This window comes from Ursus americanus, chromosome 18 (genome assembly GCF_024610735.1).
Source record: "Ursus americanus isolate L20-20 chromosome 18, mUrsAme1.1.p, whole genome shotgun sequence".
Lineage (NCBI taxonomy): Eukaryota > Metazoa > Chordata > Mammalia > Carnivora > Ursidae > Ursus > Ursus americanus.
The window spans coordinates 47481003-47503761 of record NC_142144.1 but is presented as its reverse complement, the minus strand read 5'-3'; the positions used below and the strand labels follow the sequence as shown (position 1 = coordinate 47503761).

The window sequence follows — 22759 nt, the reverse complement described above, 5'->3', positions numbered from 1 at the left end:
TTGGATGAGGGCACGGGGTCTGCGGGGGCTGAGGACGGGAGCCCACAGCCCTCTGCATCAGAAGCAGGTCTCCAGATGGTTTCGGGTGGAGGAGTACCTTCCATCACTCCTTCTTTTGTATAGATGGGAACACCCAGCCCCTCGGAAATTCAGGGACTATTAGAAGAAGACTATTGGTTGGGTGTGTTCCTATGTGGTGTTGTGAGCATGTGCAGGAAATAATGCTGACCCAGTGGGTGTGTGCTTGTGCTGACGTTGCTGACACCATTTCTCTGAGCGTGTTACACAAGTGAGATGGTTTGGATCATCTGAATGGAATAACATGATCACCCATGGTATTGCACGTCTCCAATCCCAAATAAACACAATGGCAAAAACTAGACGAAACGTGGAAAGAATAATAAATCACACAATGTCACCGAAGTCATGCAAAGAGGAAAAGGAGATGAAAAAAAAAAAAAAATGGGCAAGCACCAGACACCATAAATGGGAAAAAAAAAAAAAAAAAAAGCCAATGCATACAATTCTAAAATCATTCTTACCTTCTTCAGTCATTGTGTCATAATATTTTAGTTTTCCATATGATCCAAGTTCTACAACATCACAGTAAAAGACACAAAGATAAGGAACGAGCTGCAATGTAAGAGCTTTGTTTTTACACATTCTTAATTAATCAGATTCAGAGTTATACTGTCAAATCCCGCAATCGTAACTATATAGAGATGTGCAAACATGGGCCCATGTGGCAGACAGCTTTCACGGCCCATTTTCAGAAATCACTTAAAATATATTATTCTACTGGGGGTAGGATGTGCCCTGCATGACAGAAGAGGACACGGTTATTTTCACATCTGATGAAACAGAGGACTTGGCAAGAGAATTCACACCGGGTCTAGGCTGGCCCTGTCATTTGTATAGAGGTGACGCTCTAAGAGAAAGGGTTGATCAAGGACAATGTCCGGGCCCCGGGGGGCTTGCAGCCTGGCACTCCCGGCCAGGGAGCCACGGGCCCAGAGCTTCCTTTCACGGCTCCTCTCCAACAGAACCACTTCCAAGAGATCAAGGAGGCTACCTGGGAAAACCCGAAATGCAAAACCAGCTTCTAGACTCCCCTTTCACTCTTAGCTCGTGTTGTAGACAGAAAACAGTGAATACCATGAGCACAGCATGCTGAGAAGAGCTGCGAAAGGGTGCAGAGCGCTCTGGGAGAAAGAGGGAAGCCACCTGGCTCAGGCAGGGGACAGAGCAGTCACGTCTCCCGGACTGAGGTGTCGTCGCCTGCTGCTCCTTAGATGGCAGGGGGTAGGAGGCTACCAGCAGCCCCTCCTGTGCGCCGATCGCCACAGGGCTCCGTGGTCATGGGCCCGAGGACCCCACGGGCAGAAAGCGCAGCTGGGGGTGCTGAGTCAGCTGGGGTTGGGGAGGAGAGGAGGCCGGGATGCACTGTGGCTGTTGTCTTACTTCAGGTCTAAAATAGAAACTTTTATTCTTGTTCATCTGAAAATTCCAGATTGTTTTAAGCAACATTTGTGAGCAGGTTAAAAATATTTTTCCTGGTCATAACAACACTCTCCCAATAAACCTCAAGAAATTAATTAGACTCGAGAGATAATCCTGTGATGGCACAGAATGCCTCCCTGGCTCATTAACTTGGGAAGTCCATGAAAATCCACAGATGAATCAACTAATAATGGATGGGTTTTGTGTGCAAGATGAGGGATCTAGCTTAAAAGACAATAATAGTCTATTTTATATGTATATTACACATTATAAATGTTATATATAGATACATATATATAATGTGTGTGTATTCTTTCTCCATTTTGCCTAAAATTTTACTAAATCTATTTTAACACTCCGATGCAAAATTAAGCCTTAAGGAGAAAAATCCCCTAATCCTTATCGTTCTGCACAAACCTGCCTACTTTTGTTTTGTTAGATACGTGACAAAAGGTGCAAGTACTGCAATAAGAAATTGAATTTTGTGTAAATAACAAGAAAGTCTTTTTAATGACTTCTGGGGATTGCCTTCAGTGGAATATGATTTTTTTTTTTCTGGGTATTTTAAGAACAGTAGTCTATTATACATACGACATTGCACAAGCTTGGAATTCTTAAATGATCTAAATACCTTCATAAATATTAAACACATGTTAATGGCAGCTTTACATAAAATATATGCACGTGTGTGTGTGTGTGTGTGTGCATGTAAAATCTTATAGTTAAGTGCATGAATTATATCAGCCAACTAATTTTTTTTTTGTAGCCTCTCCTCTTCCCTTGCGGTAAAGCAGTAGCATAAGCAGCTGGTATTCTCAACTATTTGCTCAGGAAACAGAACGTGGGTGGCTCTGGGTTTGCAAAGTGGGATGTAAACCATATTCTCTACAGGAAAGATCCAGTATCACAATTCTACGGATCTTTTTAGAGGCAACCTCTCCATAGGCACACACCTGTTTTCATGGATCAATTACAAACTGTCAAACATGTGCTTGTGGCACGTGTGATTATTTTTTACCCCATCTCTTGTGGAATCAGGTATAAATAAATACAAACACATTCCTCAATTGTTTTATTTTTACACAGTCGAAATGGGAACTGTTAGTGTCTGACAAGACTCACGCTGCCGCTGCTGTGGCAATGTCCAGATCGTTTCTTAGCTGCTTCCTTGGATGAATGGGACAGAGGGATAAGAACTCAATGGAGTAGACCAAAAATGAGGTTAAAGATGGTGGCAGAGAGGGAGTAAGTGTAGTGAAGAGCCAAGTGACAACAGGTGACGTAGCACCCCGAAGCACAGGGAGGAAGGAGGGCGAGAGAAGAGCGTCTGCCCGGGTGAAGGGAATCATGTTCGTTGCTTACTAGAGCAAAGGCAGAAAAGAACAGGAAGGAAACCAGCCTGCTAGAATTGTCTTTGACGCACACCGTGACACGATGGTGAGATGCTGGGCTCAGTGTTCCCATGCTCTCAGGTGGTCAGGGCAGCATCCTGGGGTCAGTGGGGTGCGTCTCCAAGAGCTGGTGGTTCTCATTCCTGAACGAGGGCGTCAGGGTGAAGGAAGAGGGGTGTGACAGGTGACCAGCATGAACACCACATGCACACGTCAGCCAGAGCACAGCACGCCCCTGGCTGGTGTCCCACAGACCACGGATGCCTCATGGAGAGTGGTTTCGGCCATTGTGGCTGAGAGGGCCTGAGAGGCATGAATAAGGACTCACCTGCAAGGGGGAATGGCCTCCAGTCAGCACACTCCCCACAGAGACTAACCAAGGTACCATGACACCATTGGATTAGGATTCCAAGTGGGTCTCACCCAAGCTGTTTCTTTGGGATAGGAGGAAGTGAGGGAATTCAAGAGAGGGCTGTTTAATCCCAACTAGCAACACCCGTTCTACCAACTGAGCAACAGACAGCTAGGATCGCAAGAGGGACGAATCACCAGTGACTACCATCCTGGTGTCTCTTCACTGTAACCTTTCTCTAAGAAGCCCACACAGCCTCAGGGAAAATTCCAGAACCCAGTGGTTGGTGTTGGAGTTGAGCCTGCAGGCCGATGGTGAATGCTGCCTGTCACGGTGGCCACACCTACTTTCGCGCTCTCTGGACAATTGCAGCCACAGGCATCCACGCTCCCAGATCTCTAGGACAGTTAGAGCCTTTTGTCAATTCCTCCGTCCACTTCTTTCCAGGTCTTCCAACATAACAACCTGCTTTAACGTACCTCCCGATTCCTGTCCATAGTTCATGACTGGCAAGTCAAGGGAAGGGTCTTATCTTCTGTCTCAAAGAAATCTGTGAATAAGAGCTGGTGTTTTGGGCTCCTAATCTCCTCCTTCAGAACGGTGTGGATACGGATTTCTCCTTCCAACACCGACTTTCTCAGCTCCATGTTTGAGGCCTTTGCCATTCTCAACCCCCTTTTCAGCAAATCTCCCCAGACAGCAGCCGGAGAAAAGTGATTTCTCACTTTTCAGGCCCCGAGATTCTGATACATGAAACAGAAGGTCAATAACAGCATCTATGCTGGGTTCATTGTATTGGAATAAAAAATAGAGGGAGAGAAATCAGTGAGAACAAGTATTGATTACTTAAGTGTTAACTGCTAGGAAAACAAAATGATTACTCCTTTGTTTTTTAAGTCAAAGAGCTTCTTCATTTTTGATACAGGTTTGCACTCAATATGGAAGACCTAAAACTTAAGGCTTTCTCAATATAAAAGGTAGTCTCTCGGTACAGTTGCCTTACCTATCAAGAAGGTGTGTGCAGATAGTGGATTATGTCAACTCATGGAAGGATTATTTTCAGTAGCAGATGGAAGTTAAGGACATGGGCTTTGAAATCAGAGGGGTAGGCCTGAATCCATGGCCTGCCACTTATTAGCTGTGTGACTTTGAGCAAATTGCTTGACCTCTCTCAGCCCCGGTGGCCTCAGCTGCAAGGGGCATTAACTGTATCAATCCCATAAAGTTGTGGTAAGGAGTAGATGAGACAAGAACATCCACTAAGCCATCAGTAAGGGGCAGCTTCACTACTGTAAGCACCATTAAGAAGTGCGAAGGAGAACCCATGGGACATGGAGCAGAGCAGTTAGGGAATTTGGTATTTTACACAGGTCTGTTCAAGCAAATTCAACACTACTTAAAGAGGTTTTAAATCGATATTTGTTGCTGAACAATAAAGCCTATTCTGCCACATTGGGGCATGGAAAAGAAATGTCTTCATCAGTCCCCTTCTACTCTTCAGATCTATGGGAAATGTCACAACAGGGACCGTACCCATTGGGATAGCACGTGACCCTTCATCTGTCTGGACACTTGGGACCTAGGCACCTGCCCTTCTAATTTTGCACACAAGCCTGTCTCTCCAACTAGGTTGTCCGCATGTGGGAGGCAGAGACCCTCTTCCTCTTAGAACTCTTCCAACAGAACCCAGAACAGTGCTTTCCTCTTATCACACGCTCACGTTTCTTAAAGAACATCCGTGCGCAGCTCTCAAATGACAGTGACGTTTAGGATGCTGTGGTTTGTTAAACTTCCCTAGAAGCTAAAGTCAGGAAGGCAGATACGGATGCCTGAAGCTTCTTGACTGTTGGTACCATGAGATCATTATCAAGGTTAAGAATGCTTCTGAGTGAGGTGGACAAGATGGCTGATTCATAGTGGCTCTACCATTTATGAGCTGGGTGATCCTCTCTGAGCCTCAATCTCTTCTTCAGTTAAAATGGGGACAAGAACAGGGGCACCTGGGTGGCTCAGTCAGTTGAGTGTCCGACTCTTGATTTTGGCTGAGGTCATGATCTTGGTGTCCTGGGATCGAGCCCCGCGTTGGGTTCCACACTCAGCGGGGAGTCTGCGTGAGGATTTTCTCTCCCTCTCCCGCTGCCCCTCCCCCCACTCATGCTCTCTCTCTTCTCTCTAAAACAAATAAATCTTTAAAAAAATCAAATGGGGACAAGAACAATAAATATCTATTCCCAGGAGGGTTTTTGGAGGATAAGATAAGGACAGGTATATAAAGCACTTTGCATCTGGATGGCATAGACATCCTTAGTAACTGGTACCCCCTCTTCATTGTCTGCCAAAGGTCCAGCATGACATCAACTCAGCCTAGCGGGAGGCTGCTGAATCCTATTCAAACTCTGATTATCTCTGCGGGTGGGCACCAATGTCAATATCTATACTGCCTTGTGCAAATCAACAACAGCCCCCCTTCCCCCTCCCAGACGTCTTCCCTTAAACACAAGGAAATCTGTCTAAAGAGAAAGCTTTCAGTTCAGGGAAAGGCTGGCCCTGGCTAACTTCCAGAACCACGTGTTGCAGTTTTAGCCTGAGGTGGTTTTTTTTTTCTTTAATTGGTGAATTTATTTTGATACTGAAATGTTGTGAGTGGGGGGTATGACAGTTGAGTATTTATAATTTCCCATCCCACTCCCCAAGATACATGTAGCATTTATATTTGTAGATCTATATAATTTTTAAATTTTTTGCAGCATATCCAACCTTATTTTTTTTTCTCTTGTTTTTGCCTCATGTGAAAAACTTGCATCAGAAGGAAGTACAAATACTGAGTTAAAAGGTGTTTTCCGATACAGCTCAGTGTATTGGTTTCACGTCACCTCAAAAAAGGCTGCGCGAGCCGCCACAATTAATTGCTTCCCATTACAAGGCTTTCTTTGGTCCTTATTTTTCCATATCAAATTCATGCCAATGCCGGTAACTCTTTTAACTTAAAATAATCTTGGGGAGACTGAGGTTAAACGAGGAAACAACGATGAGTCCTCACTTCCTACTCAAGTCAGAAGGAAAGGAATATTTTAACCTTCAAATTCTCACTCAAAAGGAGCTTTCAGAGTACTGACTCACTGCCGAAGCTTCTGCTTACCATTCTGTTGGGGGGGAGGGGATGATGTTCACGTGGTAAGCTTCCCTAAGAGGCTCCTAACGTGTACACGCTTGCCCAGGGACAGTGGCACCCCACATGTGGCCATAGATAGATGTCACACACAAGGTGTTATCGAGAGGCTTTTGCTCTATGGAGTTCTTTGACATCTGACTCTTCCCTTTCTAAGCTAATGAGTACTTCTTTTTCTTCTGCAAGATGAAAACCTCTCACTTAACTTAGGCTTTTGGACGCCAGGCAAGAACTGGACAAATGCAAATAAAGGGCCGAGCTGGTATGTCGTCTTCCGTCGGCTACTGAGTTTCAAGGAGGATTTCTGAACAGACCGCTCAGAAATTCATCACCTGATTTTCATGCCTTCTGAATCTACCCCTTCGTGAAATACTCTTCCTTTTCAGGCTTCTGGCAAACCTAGACCCACTGGTATGTCACTGCTGATATTTCTGTCACCCTCCACTCTGCTTTCCTTGTTTTTTGTCCACCTGCTGACATCATTCTGAGGCCCCGGTTCCCAACCAACACTGACATTACATCACTGGCCAAATCTGGAGTCAGAACAGTCCCCAGCATCTGGCCCAGTGTCTGGAGCACAGAAAGCACTCTGACAAGGCACAAATGAAGCCCTGGTGCCAGGTAGGGAGGGGAGCAGAGTGGGCTGGAGACAAGGACAGGGAGAGGTGTGATCAGGGACACCTGGAGAGTGCATGCCTAAAAATGGGCAGCGGCCACATACCTCCAGCTCCACGAGGAAAAGTGGGTACAGTGTTGACAACCTGCTGATTATTCAAGGGAAGCCTGAAATCTGGATTTTTATGTGAAAACCTCTGCTTTTTAAATGCTGGCGATGAATTCAAATGAAAAAAAACACCACCTGGAGGGGCACCTGGGTGGCTCAGTCGGTCAAGTGTCTGACTCTTGATATCGGTTCAGCTCATGATCTCAGGGTCGTGAGATCGATCCCCGAGTCAGACTCTATGCTCGGTGGGGAGGCTGCTTGAGATTCCACCCACCGCCCCCCTTTCTAAGAAAACAACAACAACAACAACAACAAAACACCATCTGGGTCATATTTGGCTCATTGATTTGTAATCTTTGGTTTAAAATCAGGTTGCGTGGTCTAACTTTCTTATAGCTATTAGTTGGATGAATGAGTGAACAAATGAGACCAGCTTGGCTATTGGAACTGGGAGGGATCCCTGCTAGGCAATCCTTCTCCAGAGGGTCAAGGACTCGGACTCACTTCCTTCATCTCTCTCGAAGCTCATAGATTTCACCTGGTGTAAGTACCACAGTCTGCTCATCTCTGGCTTAGGAACTAATTGAATCTGATCACCTCAGGCTCCTCTGGGACCACCAAGGTGGAGCCCATGTCAGGCCCACGGAGCTGCTAGGATCCCGTGACGAAATCCGTCCTTATGCGTGTTCTTGCCCAGCCAGCTCTGCCTTCACACAAGGCAGCGGAATGGTTTTGTTTTGTTTTGTTTCAAATCTTATCTTGGGAAGGAATGAAAGCTGCCCATTAGGTGTAACTGTTCCCAATTATCTTGCAAGGAACTATCTGGATTATGAAAAATGCAGTGGGAGGTTCTGAGAGGTAAGTTAGGACCACAGAGGGAGGTGCCGTATAATTACTTGGGAATTATCATCCGCGAACAGTGAACAATAATGTGTGGTCATCACTGCGGATCAGCCAGATGGTTCATAATGAAATACCCAAGTGAGTCCCCAGATACTCCGACTTCTTATAAATTTGTCACCTAATTTGCAGCCTTGCTCCTCTGTGGTGTTGCTTAGCAATGTCAATGGTTACTGATTTCTGTCCTGTGAGGAGCTGACTCAGGCTGTATTTCACTGTAATTTACATGCTCTGGATGATCAAGCAAGAAAAACGGGACTTGGATGTACTGTTCTGTTGCTTTCCTTCTGAGGTGGGCTGGGGGTGGGAGAGCGTACAGGACAGAGCAAAGCAGGTTTCTGGGAAGGATTTTTAAAGAAAAACAGTGAGCAACCTAGGCAGGAGAATCCCAAAACAGTGCAGCTAAGAAAAGATCTCCTGGGCTTTTATGAGTACCCTTTTAACTGTGTAATTAAAAATCCCAGTAACAACCTTAACATAATTTTAAATACTGATCTTCTGTCAAAATGTTTTTCTCTCCAAAGGGATAGAGAAAAGCTCTATTATGATAGAGCATAATAGCTGTATCATCTATAGTTTGGAGCCCTGCGGACCTTGACTTGACAACTGGGTCTGTCGCGTACTAGCCACGACACCTTGGGCATGTTACTTAACCTCTCCGATACTCCGTTCTTGCACTTCTGTAAAATGGGAACAATAATAGTTGTCTTGTAGGGTTGTGGTGAGGACTACAGGTACTTAACATGTAACTGACACATAGTATTCATTAAACATACAGTAGGTTTTATTATGGCTTTAAGGCTTCTATTGGTTTTCCTTCAAATGGATAGCATTCTTCTGATCTTTACAAAATCAGAGTGAACCTGGTATCAAGAGATCTCACCAGGATGCAGAACATGGAGATCTTGTAGCACAATATAAGTTTTAGAGTCAATGGATGTGGATTCTAATCCAGACTTTAATTCTTATTAGATACGTGACTTTGTAGTAAGATACTCCTTAGTTTATTCAGCTGCAATGGGGCTAATTCTAGTACTCCCTATTGTGTTGTTGTAAGGGAATTCACTCGATGCCTGGGACATTGGAAGTGCTCCATCAATGGGAGCCATCAATCTATGATTGCAAAAGCCCAGTGAGTGCTGGGTATCCAGGCTAACATGATAAGTCACAGTGAGTGACCTAGCATGAGAACATCCTTCTCAAAAACTTATATTAGAGGAGAAACAGGTAAAAGGAGAAGAATGACAAAAATAATGACCAATTACTTCATGCCAAAGGAAGTCTATGAATGTCATAGTCTTTCGTGTAATCTGACATCAAGTATATGGAAACTGTTGGCATTGTTTAAGGAATGTACAACTCGGGGAAAGAGAATATAGTGATCTTCTGAATTTTGATTTTCAAAAGGAAATCTCAAAAGGGACTTCAACTGCTTAGCAAAGTATTGTTCAATGGTTAAGAGAGTGAGTTCTGGGGTCCAAAAAATCTGGATTTGAACATGGCTCCATCGATTGCTTCTCTTGTGTCCTTAGGCAAATTATTTAACTACCCTAACTTTCCGTGTCTTTATCTGTAAAATGGTTACAAAAGAAGTTTCTATCTCATAGTACTGATGTGAAAATTAAATGAGTTAATTTATATAAAATGCTTAACATAGTGTCTGGCACATAGTAAGTACTCAATAAACGTTTGTTAGTCCAGTGATTGTCATTATAATTGTCTCTGTAGGTATCTACTTTGGCTGAATATTCAATACTTTTTCTAGTGTCTTCTTTTTCAGCTGCAGTCTCCAGGGAGAAAATGATACTGTCAAAGAGACTGAAAAACTATAGTTTGAATAGCGAAGAACACAGAGTATCAGGTACCATTCGTATAACATTTGGAATTTATTTCTTATTTTCAGAAAATCTGTCTGACCTCTTCTAATAGCAAGGTTCTAAAACATGTTTTTGATAAATTTTTTTCTGCATGGGTAAGGGGTTAGGAAGCTAACATTTTCACTAATGACATCTTCTAACATCTTGGGCACATTTTTGCATTTCTGGAAATTGAAAGATTATGTTTATGAAATCAAGCAAAATGTACTTCCTGGTTAAGTCTTATCAAATTTGGGGTGCGGGATACTGACACATATGTTACTCAGTCTTTAAAGTGGCAAAACATTCCATTCCCTTTTCCTGCCCCCCTCCCCCAGACTCCTTTTTTAAAAAAGGACTTAGGGGGTGGTATGTCTACATAGGCCCACCATTTTCTTTCATAGACATAGGAGCTTGGCTATATTACATGTGACCAAGATCCACAGGGTGGGGCCCCAGATGGTGCTGATGCTTCCACATCATAAGCCACACCCACATCCCAACCAGTCAGGAAGCCCTATCAGTTCCACCCCTAAACATCCTCAATTCCATCTTTTCTGCTCTATTTCCACTGCCCCTGCCTTAGTCCAAGGCTCTTGCCATAATCTTATTTGAACTCTCAATTCCTGATCTTTCTCACCTCCTACTGTCTACTCCCAGCACCTCTCACCTATCTTTCATACTTTCCAGGGTAATGCTTTCAAAACACAAAATCAAAATACGATAGCTCTGAATCCTGCACTTTTTATGTTGGACTTTTATTAGGTCTCCTAGTTTATTCGATCCTTCAGAACCCAGTTCTGAGTTTCCCTCCTGCAGGCAGCATCCCTGAATGGCCCCCATCCCTGGTGGGAGTCAGGTCCCCCTGTGTGTCTGTTCCAAGTACATACTTTTGTTGTGTGCTCATCAAATGTACCCTAACCTATTTGCTTTTTGCCCTAGAGGGCAAAGAATCATCTTACTCATTTTGTTAATTTCAGCACCCAGCAGAGTTCCTGGCACTCTGGAGGTGTTCAAATGCTGCTGAATTGAATTCGAGCTCTATTTAATAGTGCACTGTTGATCTTCTTCAGCCTAGTTGCCTTTGGTACTGATGCCTATGGTTCCTTCCATTTTAATGTTCTAACCCTGCAGTTTCAACTATTCTGTTTGCAGCGTCTCTGCAGGGAGGAAGATGTCCGTAGCCTCAACCCTTGGGATACTTTTCATTGCCTCTGTAAAGTAGGAGGATTTACGTCATGTGCAGGCCCCATCAGTAGAGTCCCTGGCATACAGAAGACAAAATGGCGCCATATCTTGGAAATGGAGGTGGAAAAAAACACTGGTGCAGAGCGATGGATACTGCATGCTGGCTAGAGAACAACTTGGATGTTCTCCGGGATCCCATCTTGCAGCCTGGCTGGATGCAGTGGTATTCGCCAGGCAGAGAGAATAAGTGCTAAATTATATCCAGCCACTGGGTCAGCACAGCTGAGTTTCTACCCTATGATCTACTGAGCATCAAACAGTATCAGAAAAACACACAAGAAAAGCATCCTAGGGGAAGAGAGGAAAAGCAGTGAAACTAAAAAACAAAACTAAACACTCCAGCCATCTACAGCGGGGTAAAAGGCAAGGGATGAGAGCGAAATTTGCGAAGGGAAAAAAAGACTGTGAGAAAGGCAGGAAGTTAATGCCACTAATGTGGAAGGAAATTAAAAGTAAAAACTATCCTTATAATTATGAACTTCAGTCTTGTCCAGGATGTCATTTTACTGATTACTTGGGTCCCTACCACAACAGAAACCACAACAGAAACAATCACCCCAAATTATGAAGAACTGAAAGGATCACATTTAAAGTGGAAAGAATAGTCATGCAATCCTCTAAATTTCATCTAAGTGTAAATCCATTTACCATTACTCCTACTTAAATGCCATATTGTATAACGTGGTACTCTCTCTACAAGTGAGCTTAAAGTCCAGATGTGAAGATAGGGTAGAAGATTAAGACATGTTTTGTAAACAGTCCATTATACATCTTAGATCAAATAGCAAATGCCTGCCAGCGAACCAGAGATCTGATGATGTCAGAGGAGGTCAACCACGGCAGGACCTTCTAATCCCCATGTATGTAAATGGCGGCCTAACGATGTCTCTGCAGGACGAAAAAATTAGTACAGTAATTGCTTTTCCAGATTTTTATCAATATGTTAGAAAGAGGAATTTTTTTTGTTTGTTTGCTGAACATCTGAAGGCTATGAACCCCAGATAAAATCAGGACTTTCTGGAAGGAAGTGAATTAAGTACCATGTCACCCGATTTCCTTCTTGTACAATGGATAGGGAGACTTTGTAAACACATAAACTACAACCATACAGCCTCATGATAACTTTTACTCCAGTAAAGGCCAGACTGCCAAAAAGAACAGTTCCCATGTGATGTTCTAGATAGCATACGTATAACAGGATCTAAAAAATTGGCACATAGCAAATAGGTTTCTTTTTAAGGGAAAATATAGAAAAGATAATTCAACAGCTTACTACTGAATTACTGAGGAGTATCTGAAAATATAGTGATTGCAAGAAAAAAAAAAGAACAACTGAAAGCAATTTATTTGACAAATATCTACACAGAACTAATGATGTGCCAGGCAACGTTCTGCGAGCTCTAAGAATAGCACTGTAATCAGTATACTTAATAGGCCGAAGAGAGTGATATTATTATCTTCCCTGTTTTACAAAAGAGGAAGCCAAGGTAGAGAGAAGCTAAATAATGTGCCCGGGGTCGTGCAGCAAGTAAGTGGCAGAGCTGGGTTTGGGACCACGGTGGTTGGCTTCACATCGAGTCTAACAACTACACCACGCTCCTCCTCCTCTAAGTCGGATGGGAAGAGGCCCCCATGAATGCGTCCAGCAGGGGAGAGAGCCCATCTCCATAGGCATAGCGCCTGATGCTACCTTAACGCTCCAAGGGTCGGCTCCTCATTTTCTAATCCTCACTAGCATTAAGAAGATGGGGTACACTCCTGAGGTCTAGAAAAGAGTTTGTAACTTTTCCTAACAAGGAACGCTGCATGACCTGTCGCGTCATCAATGGAAATGTGGTGCATAGAAAGGAAGGTGAATCACTGGACAAGGTTTTTTTCAGAAATGGCAGAGGAGTATTTTCATCACCAAGAGTTTTCTGTAATGAAACTGACTCACTATGATTTTGAACTCCTGGCAATGATGGTTGTTCTGGCCTGAAGGCCAACGCATTGAAGCCAAGCTGCCTTGGCTATCGGTTGTTTGGGATTAAGACCAAGAAGAGAAAGCCCCGCCCCGGAAGTAGCCGTGTGGGTTACCGCAGCAGCATCCGGAAGCTCAGATGCAGCAACATTGTTTAAACTGGTTTTCAGGAAGTGGACCAGTCTGGGATGCACACTGGCTACTGTCTCCCCCAGAGACTTCGCTCTAGTGGGGACTTGTAAAGAAAAATCCTTCCCAACGGAGCAGTCACTCACACTCACATCAGCTTGCAGCAGGAATGTGTTTTGTGCATGAATGAGTGAAGGAATCCACGAATCCCCACACAAAATAAGAAACCAATCCCCTGGAGGCCCATACGCTTTATATGAACAACAATCTTGCCTGACTCCTGCTGTGTGTGTGAATGCGTATCTGTGAGCGTGCGTGCACACACGTGTGCATGGATATCACATAGTCTCACTCGAGCCCCTAGACCACCTGGACAGTTGCGTGTGGGGTGAGGGAATCCTTTGTAATGGCCCAGGTGAGGAGGACACGTTTGGGGGATCTGATGTGGTGGGGTCAGAGAGAAAGAGACCCTGACAGCAGCTTGAGTTTGAGTGTTTCCAACGTGATCAACACCCAGAGGTGAGCGCGCCGCACAGCGCACATTCCAGACGCGAGGGTCAAACTGGGCAGTTTTGGCTCCTGTCCCAGCAAACTGTCACCTAACTGAACGCAAGTTATCCAACCTGCTCTCCATTGAGCGCTAAGCCCGGCTGTTCATTAAGCCAGCAGAGATGTCTTTAGTGTTTCATTTGGAAGAAAATACCTTTGAATGCTCTCATATCACAGATGGTATTTATGTATCAACACCCATTTACGGGCAGTCGTCGGTAAAATCAAAACGCGTTTGCAGCGCTTGCCCCCGTCCTTTGGTCCTCCACATCATCCTGCCTGTGACGGCTGCTCGCTATCTCTGGAACTCTGAGTCCCTGGCTCGGAAGGAGTTCTCACTGCATCTTTCGAGCATGTGATAAGTTCAAGAGCACAGAGATGAAGCTGTAAGATTATGGACACTTGTGTGTCTTTTTCCTTCTTCGTGCTATGTGTAAGCTCAAGTGCCACCGAAATTGGGGTTTGGGCCACACTCCTTTGTGGTCTTTATTTCAAAGCAAACCTTCCTGAGAGAGAATGGAGAGAGAGAGAGAGAGAGAGGGAGAGAGAAAACCCCTTTCCATACTCAAAGTCATTGATTTCAATAAGGCCATTCACATTCCTTTCATGTCCCAAATGAAACTTATTTATAACGTGTACAAGCCAAAGAGAGATTCAATTTCAACCATCTTGGCTGTTCAAATCCAAGAGTAATGCTTTACTATTCCCCAAAGCGAAGAGCTATTTGACTCGTCCCTGCGTTTGCTCTGTGAGAGGCACAAAGAGTCTGCCTTCCTCTAACCAGGCATTTAAACTACTGTCATCTTATTAAAAACACGGCCAGTAGACTGGCGTTTATTCTTCTCCAGAGAAGATTTTCACTTCTCTTGCCTATTATTCACTTACCAGCCGAGGCTGCATGCAAACATTTTTCTTGCTAATTTAAACTGATCTATGACTTGGGATAAAGAGAAAGGTTACAATACTGCCTTTCAGGGCCAACATCCCCACATTTGGAATGAAACAGGCCTGCAAATGACTTGCTTCTGGGATCAAATGACAACTTATGAAAACTCATATTGGAGCTGTTTTTAAAAATAGAAGCTAGGGAAATAACAAGTTCTACTGTTTGGTGAGAAAAAAAAAAAAAGAAGAAAACCCAGCAAGCAAGTGAACATTTTTAATCTTAGTGTCAGCTTCAAGTTAACGCTAAATGTATATGTTAAGGAATTAGAATGATTTTATAAAATAGACGTTTGGCTCTGTGCATGAGAGATGGACATGCGTGGTGAGAGATGGGAGTCCCGGGAGCGTGGAAAGCATTCAGGCTCTGAGGACAAACTTAGGAGCTAAGTGACCACGAGCAAGTAATGCCACTCTGCACCTCAGTTTACTCAGATGTAAAACACACAAAACTTCCCATAGCCACTGTCGACGGCATCACCTGAGATGACTGTCAGCTGTGTGGCACAGAAGAGGCACTTACAAGTTCCACTCTCACATGTTCCCTCTTCACCCTCTGTAAGACCCTTTGCTTCCTACGCTTGAATCACACATTCATGACAGACACACATGCAGGTATGGTAGACACACACGCAGACACACAGACACACGCACGCCCCTAGTGCCCCCTGACAGGAGAGACTGCTAGATTGTTGGTTTGGGGGCACAGAGCCGAATACATGCCTGGTCCTCTCAAAGGAGCCCCCATGGTGGTTGGGTCAACAAGAGTAGTTTGGGATCTCCCTGAGTCTGCTGGTTCCAACGCCTTGAATCGCTGCCTTCCTCTCTGTCTGCCCAGGCTTCTCACCTCCTCTGAGATGAGGTGAGGCTTCTCACCACACTCAGAGTTCACTTTCTCTAGGAGCACTTACCTGCTGGCCCTGCCCTCAGGCTCACACCCTGAGGTGACCTTCCTCAAGATCTGGCGAGCAGAGTCCACCCACGCTGAGCGTCTACTCTGCCCACCGCTGTGCTTGGTGCTCCAATATGGCTTCCCAGTTTGGTTCATGAATCTGCCCTTGTCATCATGTGATGTTGTCTACATGAATGTGTGCTTTCACGGCTTCAGGATTGAGAGATTTGTTCCTTTAAATAAATGATTCCAGTGCTCCGGGAAGCCCCTCTCCTATCCCCCACAGTGCTTCACCTAGAGAGATGAGAAGATTCCACAGGACAGTGGCTCTCACACCTTATTGCTATTCCTTAGGGGCTGCCCCCTGGGGAGACCCCAGCTGCCTCGGATCCAGCCTCTCCTCCTTCCTGCCAAGTCCTTCAACCAGAGCATCTAAAAGCTGCATTTTGATCTCTGATGGGCCTATTTTCCCTTTTTGTTCTTCTTCATGAAAAGTGCCTTTGCTCTTCTTGATTATTCTATATGAATTTATAAACCAAGTGATGAAGTCCTGTGAAAGATCTTTTTCGGGATTTCAATCAGGGTTGAGTCACATTTAGAGTTTCATTTGGGGAGAACCAGGATCTTTACAATATATCAACATTTATTTAGATTTTCTATTTTCTTCAGAAACGATTACTTATTGTTTTTGCTGTAAAGTTCTTAAATGTTTCTTTTGGGTTAATGCTTGGTACTTGATGGCTTTGGTGCATTTTGTAAGTGGTGTCTTTATTGCTTTTATGTTGATTTTCACTGATCTAGAGGAAGGCTATTGAATCAGGCACATTGCTAAAGGATTTGACCTGAGTGAACTTTTAACAGTTCTAACAGTTTAAAACATTTTTTTTTTTACTCTTCCCTGTGGGAATTCTTTTGAGCAAAGGGTTCTGCTGTTAATTTTTTTTTTTTTTAAGTTTGAAAACCCATGGGGGAAGATGGTGAAAAAAAAAATAGATATTTGCTACTCATTTGTGAGGCTTTTACAATTGAGATGTCCTGGAATTCAGGTCACCAAAGCTGCCCGCTCACCTCCCACTGCCTGAGCCAGACCGATAAAGCACAGGCCAGATGGCACTGGGATGTCACAACAGGGGGAGGGGGGAGGAGGAAAGGAGGGAGCAAAACTGTCCTTCAGGAAGGCGGCAGCAAGGCTCCCAGGACGCTCCCCCAACCAGTCTGAATGCCTGTAACGTGAATGTGTTGGCTGGAGAGTCACAACAGTGAGACTGGCTCTGATAACGTGAAGTGAATTTACAGTGGGAAACATTTGTCTGTCTTTCTAACACCAAATAAGGTAGTTAGGAGCACAGTGTCATTTTCAGACATCTTATTATGGGATTCTGAAGATTTTGTCACGAAAAACAGCCTGAAGGGAATTTCATAGCAGGCATGGGGACCCGCTGTCCTAAACTGCCTCAAGCCCTGTAGCGAAATCATCCTCCGGCTCAATGATAGCCTACTGGGCAAGTATTATTTCTGCTTCTGTATTGCCAGGTATCAGGTGCACTCTTTTGTCAGACTTTGCTATTAACAATAAACTTGTTTTTATAACGAAAAAATGTAAATCAAATTTTAAAATTCCACAAGGAAAGAGAAATTACTGGCGTCGTAGAAGATAACCCCAGAACCCACGGAGATGGAACGAGGAGCTTCTTCTTTTGTGATTTCCTTCTCACAGACAATTTCACACACAATTATGGGGTAGATACTATTTTATAGATGTTTGATGTAAAACCAACGAAAGACTCAAACAATAAACTTCTTAGGACATGGTAGTGATGGTAATTCTTTGACCGTATACAACTAGGCCCCTGGAATACAGTAAGGAAAAGAACCAAAGGTTCATCAAGGGGAAGAAAAGGAAATGAAGTAGGAGAAATCAAGAGTCAGGAAAGAAAAGCAGGAGTGGACAGGAGAGGTCACCAAGAAGGCGAGAGAGAGACAGCAAACATTTCCCACTACGGCGATCCCGCCAGAACCGAGGGAGACTGACTCAGTCACCCAGCAAATCTCGCCTGAGCATCACCTCACGTCAGTGCCACGTGACAGGCAGGGGACACAACGGTGGCCACGGCAGAAAACGACTGCTGTTCACTACTGCGGAGACAGCCCTCAATCGACGAGGACTTTGTCAGCCACGACCAAAAGGAGCCCTTCGACAGAGCATGGGCTGAGACAGTCCGCGTGGCTACAGACATAGAACTCTCCAGCAGAAAAATCATAGAGGCGAGCACTCGTTGAATGCATCCCACAAATACGTAGTGGGGTCCAGATGTGTGCTGAGGCCCGGAGATACGGCCTGCCCCGTGTGCTGCCCTGTCCGAGATATCAGGGAGGGACAGGCAGCAAACAACAAATAAATACATTCACGGTGATGAGTGGTAGAGAGAAAGAATAAAGCAGATCAAGGAAGACCCAAAACTCTGATTTATTATCATTGTTTGGCTGTGGCTACTTTTCAAAGGCTGGCTGAATAAGGTCTCCGATCAGGTGACATGGGAAGGCTGATCTGAAGGAAGGGAGGGCAGGGCCTTTTGGATGTCTGGGGGAAGAAGGAGTATGTGCCCAAGCCCTGAGTTGGTAGTGTGCTTGGAGTTTGTGAGAAGAAGCTGGTGGGCAGCCAGAGAAGTGAGAAGGGGGAGGAGCGCTGAGAGAGAGGAGGAGGAGAGAAGGGGAGGAGGGGGGAGGATGACAGAGAAGGGCCCAGGGGGCTTTAGGGCCACTGTAAGCACTAGGGCTTTTGCCATTGGTGAGATGGTTTTGAGCAGAGGTTGGGCATGATTTCACTTATGCTTTAGGGGAACTGGGCTTCTTAGACGGCAGGTTTGGGGGCATGCCTTTTCTAGAGGGGGATCCAGGGCCACTGGCTAAAAGTTGGACTCGTGGGCCAACAGAGAGCCCTTTAAAAGGGAGAAAGAAGGGAAACGTCACATCTGTAAATCAGGGACCCAAGAAAACAGGATTAAGATTACCACAGGTAGGAAGAAGAAGGGGAATGCACTTGACCTTCCCTGGGATCTCCATGGGGTTCCATGTTGGGGGAGCCAGAGTGCCCTGTGCTGGCTCCTTTGTTAGCTGGGGCGGTCCCATAGCTCTTTTGTGACCTGTGTGATGGAAGTGGAAGTCTGCGTCTGGGGATGCTCAGGTTTCTCTGATCAAAAAAACACAGCTACATGGTCTTCATCCCAGAATACGGGTAAGATAGCGGTGTGTGTGGGGGGGAGGGGCGTTGGGGGGGAGCAGCCGCCTTCCTCTGAGGATGAGGATGAGAGAAACAAGCTCTGGACGGAAGAATGAACAGAAGGACGCTGCGTTCCTCATGGCACAGGGGAGCCGTGTGACCAGCCTTGGACTGTTTCCTATTGGGCTTCTGGTTAAATAAGAGAAATGAAACCCTAAAAAGCTACTAAGGCCAATCTGGAAAGGCTATCATAGACTGTACGATTCCAACTCTGTGACATTCTAGAAAAGGCAAAACTACGGAGACAGTGAAAAGACCAGTGGTTGCCAGGGGTGTGTGTGTGCGCACGAGAAGCATGAACAGGCAAAGCACAGAGGGTTCTTAGGGCAAGAAAATGCTCTGTTTGATATTATAGTAATGGATACATGTCATTGTACATTTGCCTAAACCCATAGACTATACAGCACCAAGAGGGAACCCCAAGGTAAACTATGGACTTTGGGGGATTGTGATGTCGGTGTAAGTTCATCCTTGGTAACAAATGTCCCATTCTGGTGAGTGCGGTTGATCACGAGGGACGATCTTCACGTGTGGGGCTCAGTGGTATATCAGAAATCGCTTACCTTCCTCTCAATTATGTCGTAAACCGAAAACTTCTCCAAAAAAAAAAAAATAAATAAAATCGTAGAGAAACCTCTTAAATTAAGCCACTGCGGTTGGATTCTCTTACAAGACACTGAACACAATTTTAATGGGAAAATCACTGCCAACGCTCAATGAGCACTAATTTAGTGATCGGGGGGTCCTGTTGTATTGAATGCTCACCATAAACTTTTGGTAGTGAAACTATCATTCCCTTTCATAGGTGAAGAAACCAAGGTCCTACAAGCTGGAGCAATACTAATCGTAAGCATATGCTGGTGGTGCTGTGCTGTCATTATCCCCTTTTAAAAGTGGAAAAACTGAGGCCCAATGAGGTTGAGAAGCTTACTCAAGGTCTCAGAGCAAGAGGCTGAGCCGGGTTTTGAACCCAGGCAGTCTGACTCTTGGACCACAGGCTGACCTCGTTGCTACATAGCCAAATTCTAATGGTGCTCCACGTGTCTTGTCCCCACATCGGTCTCCCCATTCCGTCACCCGGTCATTGGGCTCTCCTGCAGGTGCAGAGTTCGCTACGGGCTACCCTTCCTGTGTGGGGTAGAACCCATGTCGTCCTGGACAGAGAGGTCAACAGGAATTCATGCACTTGAGCAGCAGCTGAGGGAGGAGAGCAAGGTGTGTTGAGGGCCCCCAAGAGTGGCTGGCACTCAAGGAGAGGGGCTGTGATGGGAGGAGCCAAGGCCAAGACCGGCCTTGCCGCAAACGCGTGTGTATGGGAAATTCACATCTTACGAACCGAGTGTATAACTGGTCCAGGGATGGGGCAGAGCTCCCGCTGTTCAGGCTGGTGTCTCCCTCAGGACAGCAGGGAACACTGAGTCGGACATGAGATTACACGAGGCGGCAGAGTAAACACAAGAAGCATAAACACAGACTGTGAGTCAGGCAGATGTCCGATCAGGCTGTGGCTCCGCCATTTGCTTGGTGAGGCAAGATGCAGCCTCCTTCCACTTTGGTGTCCTTCTCCGAATGACGGGGTAGGGCTAACGTAAGGGTTACAGGAGAAGGCTTCTGTAGACCACTCCACAGAGGGTCGGGCTTGCAGATGGCACTCCGCAAAGATAAGTTAGCAGTATTACCACGTAGACAAATTGACAGGAGAAGCTATCCAATCCCAAAGCTCTACATCCACCATCCTTATTTTAGGTTCATAAAGATGGGTACCTGGGTAAATATAATGGCTTGTTTTGAGAAAATGTTAGAATCAATAGGAGACACGGAATGTATTAGAAAGATCAATTCAGACAGCCATACTGTGACCCCCAAAAATGATAATGCCAGCTTTCTAGGGCTTTCTTAGGAAAGAAACAAATTCCTTATTCCAACCATTCATATGAGCTATAAGCAGATTCCTTTCTTTCATGAACAATATGCTATTCATTTTGTGGCCCTGGAAGGGCACTGCTCAGTCTTGCTTTGGACTAAACCTTCATCCAACCTTCATCTAGGCTGACTTTAGCTTTGTCCCTTCTCCACATTGTGGTCAGTCCAGAGCCCACCAATCAACACAGAAACCAATCAGTGATCAATGATACGTGTCCCTGAAACAGACTGGGTTTGATTACGGGTGGTTTCAAATTCTTTGGTGTCTTTCCATGAGAGGTAGAGTCTCCTGCTTCTGTTCTAGAGTCTGGGCTGGCCTTTGTGCATGCTGCCTGATTGGTAGCATGCAGAAGTGACATCAGAAAACAAAACAAAACAAAAAAAGAAGTGACATTCGGGGACTTCCCAGGCTAGGTCCCTGGAATCCTTGGAGCTTATCCCTGGACCTCTCGGAAGATCTGCTCTCGGAACCCTGAGCCACTGCGTCCAACCATGTGGGAAGGCCCTGTGACAACATGGAGGGACAGGGGCGGAGAGGTGGTCCAGCTGAGCCCAGCCTTCCAGCTGTGCCTTCAAAGGTGCCAGAAGTGGGGGCGCCTGGGTGGCTCAGTTGGTTAAGCTTCTGCCTTCAGCTCAGGTCAAGATCCCAGTGCCCTGGGATCGAGCCCCACGTTGGGCTCCCTGTTCAGTGAGGAGACTGCTTCTCCCTCTGCCTCTGCCCCTCCCCCTGCTCATGGTCTTTCTTGCTTTCTCTGTCTCTCTCAAATATATACATAAAATCTTTTTTTAAAAAATATTTTATTTATTTATTTGACACAGAGACAGCCAGTGAGAGAGACAGCCAGTGAGAGAGAGACAAGCAGGGGGAGTGGGAGAGGAAGAAGCAGGCTCCCAGCAGAGGAGCCTGATGTGGGGCTCGATCCCAGAGTGCCGGGATCGCGCCCTGAGCCAAAGGCAGACACTTAACGACTGAGCCACCCAGGCACCCCTCAAATAAATAAATAAAATCTTAAAAAAAAAAAAAAAGTGCCAGATGTGAGCATGAGGCCCTTTTGTACCTTCCTTCGATACCACAGGGAACAGAAGAATCACCCTGCGATCTCTGCCCCTGTTGCTGATCCAGGAAATCAGGAGCAATAATAACGTGGTGGTGCTTTTACGCCACCTGCATCTCGGGGGTTTTGTTAGATACATAACGATAGATACGTAACTGCTGGATCTGTGACTCAGGCTCAGAGGCCAAACCCACCACCAGCTAAGGCGACAGCTCAATCACTGGGTCGTGGAAGACAGACACGCTTGAGTGGCACAGATGAGACCAAGGGACAAAGGTCTTTTCATAAGCCATCGGTCCTAGATGACCTTTCCAGATGAAGCTGAAAACTTGCCTTTGTGAACACAAAGGTGTTCACCGAGGTGGACGCCGGGAGCATCGGGAAGCCTCCTCCCAGTGTAACAGGGAAGCCGCTGCAGCGTTCCAGCCGCCCCCCGCCCCCCGCCCCGTGATGTAACCAGCATGCTCTGTATTGTTAAAAGGTGACAGTTTAGCATGAGGACGTGTGAATTCAAGTGATTAGATGCAAACTAAAAGAGAAACGACTATTTCTGAGAGCCGTGGGTTAATTTTTTTTGGCTGTTCTTGGAATGGAAAATGATTGTGAATTTTGGGGGAAAAATACCAGAGCAATCTGTTTTCTTGGCCGCGTGCTATGGAGCAATTTTAAAGCCTTGAAGTGCTTTCCATATTTTCTAATCACTCAAGTCCAGAGCTGATTACGGCTCTCCGCATTCTCTCAGATTCACACCACCAGAGCGCTCTCTGGCTTTCAGGGACAGGTTTCACCTTGAAAGCAGGCGCCGGATTCGGAAGGCACATCTTGCTACAGCAGGAACACACACTTTAATTGCACACAGCTCCACAAGGGCCAGGTGTTTCGGAAAATC

General features: G+C 45.5%; 1 protein-coding gene across 1 annotated transcript in view; it reads right to left on the bottom strand.

Annotated features, from left to right (window-relative positions):
- Nucleotides 1-22759, bottom strand: part of SLC24A2 (solute carrier family 24 member 2) — a 239198-nt gene that overhangs the window by 61773 nt on the left and 154666 nt on the right. Inside the window, exon 5 of the mRNA XM_087869614.1 lies at nt 543-593. Coding sequence (XP_087725740.1) covers nt 543-593 — 51 coding nt within the window. The remainder of the gene's footprint in view (nt 1-542; nt 594-22759) is intronic.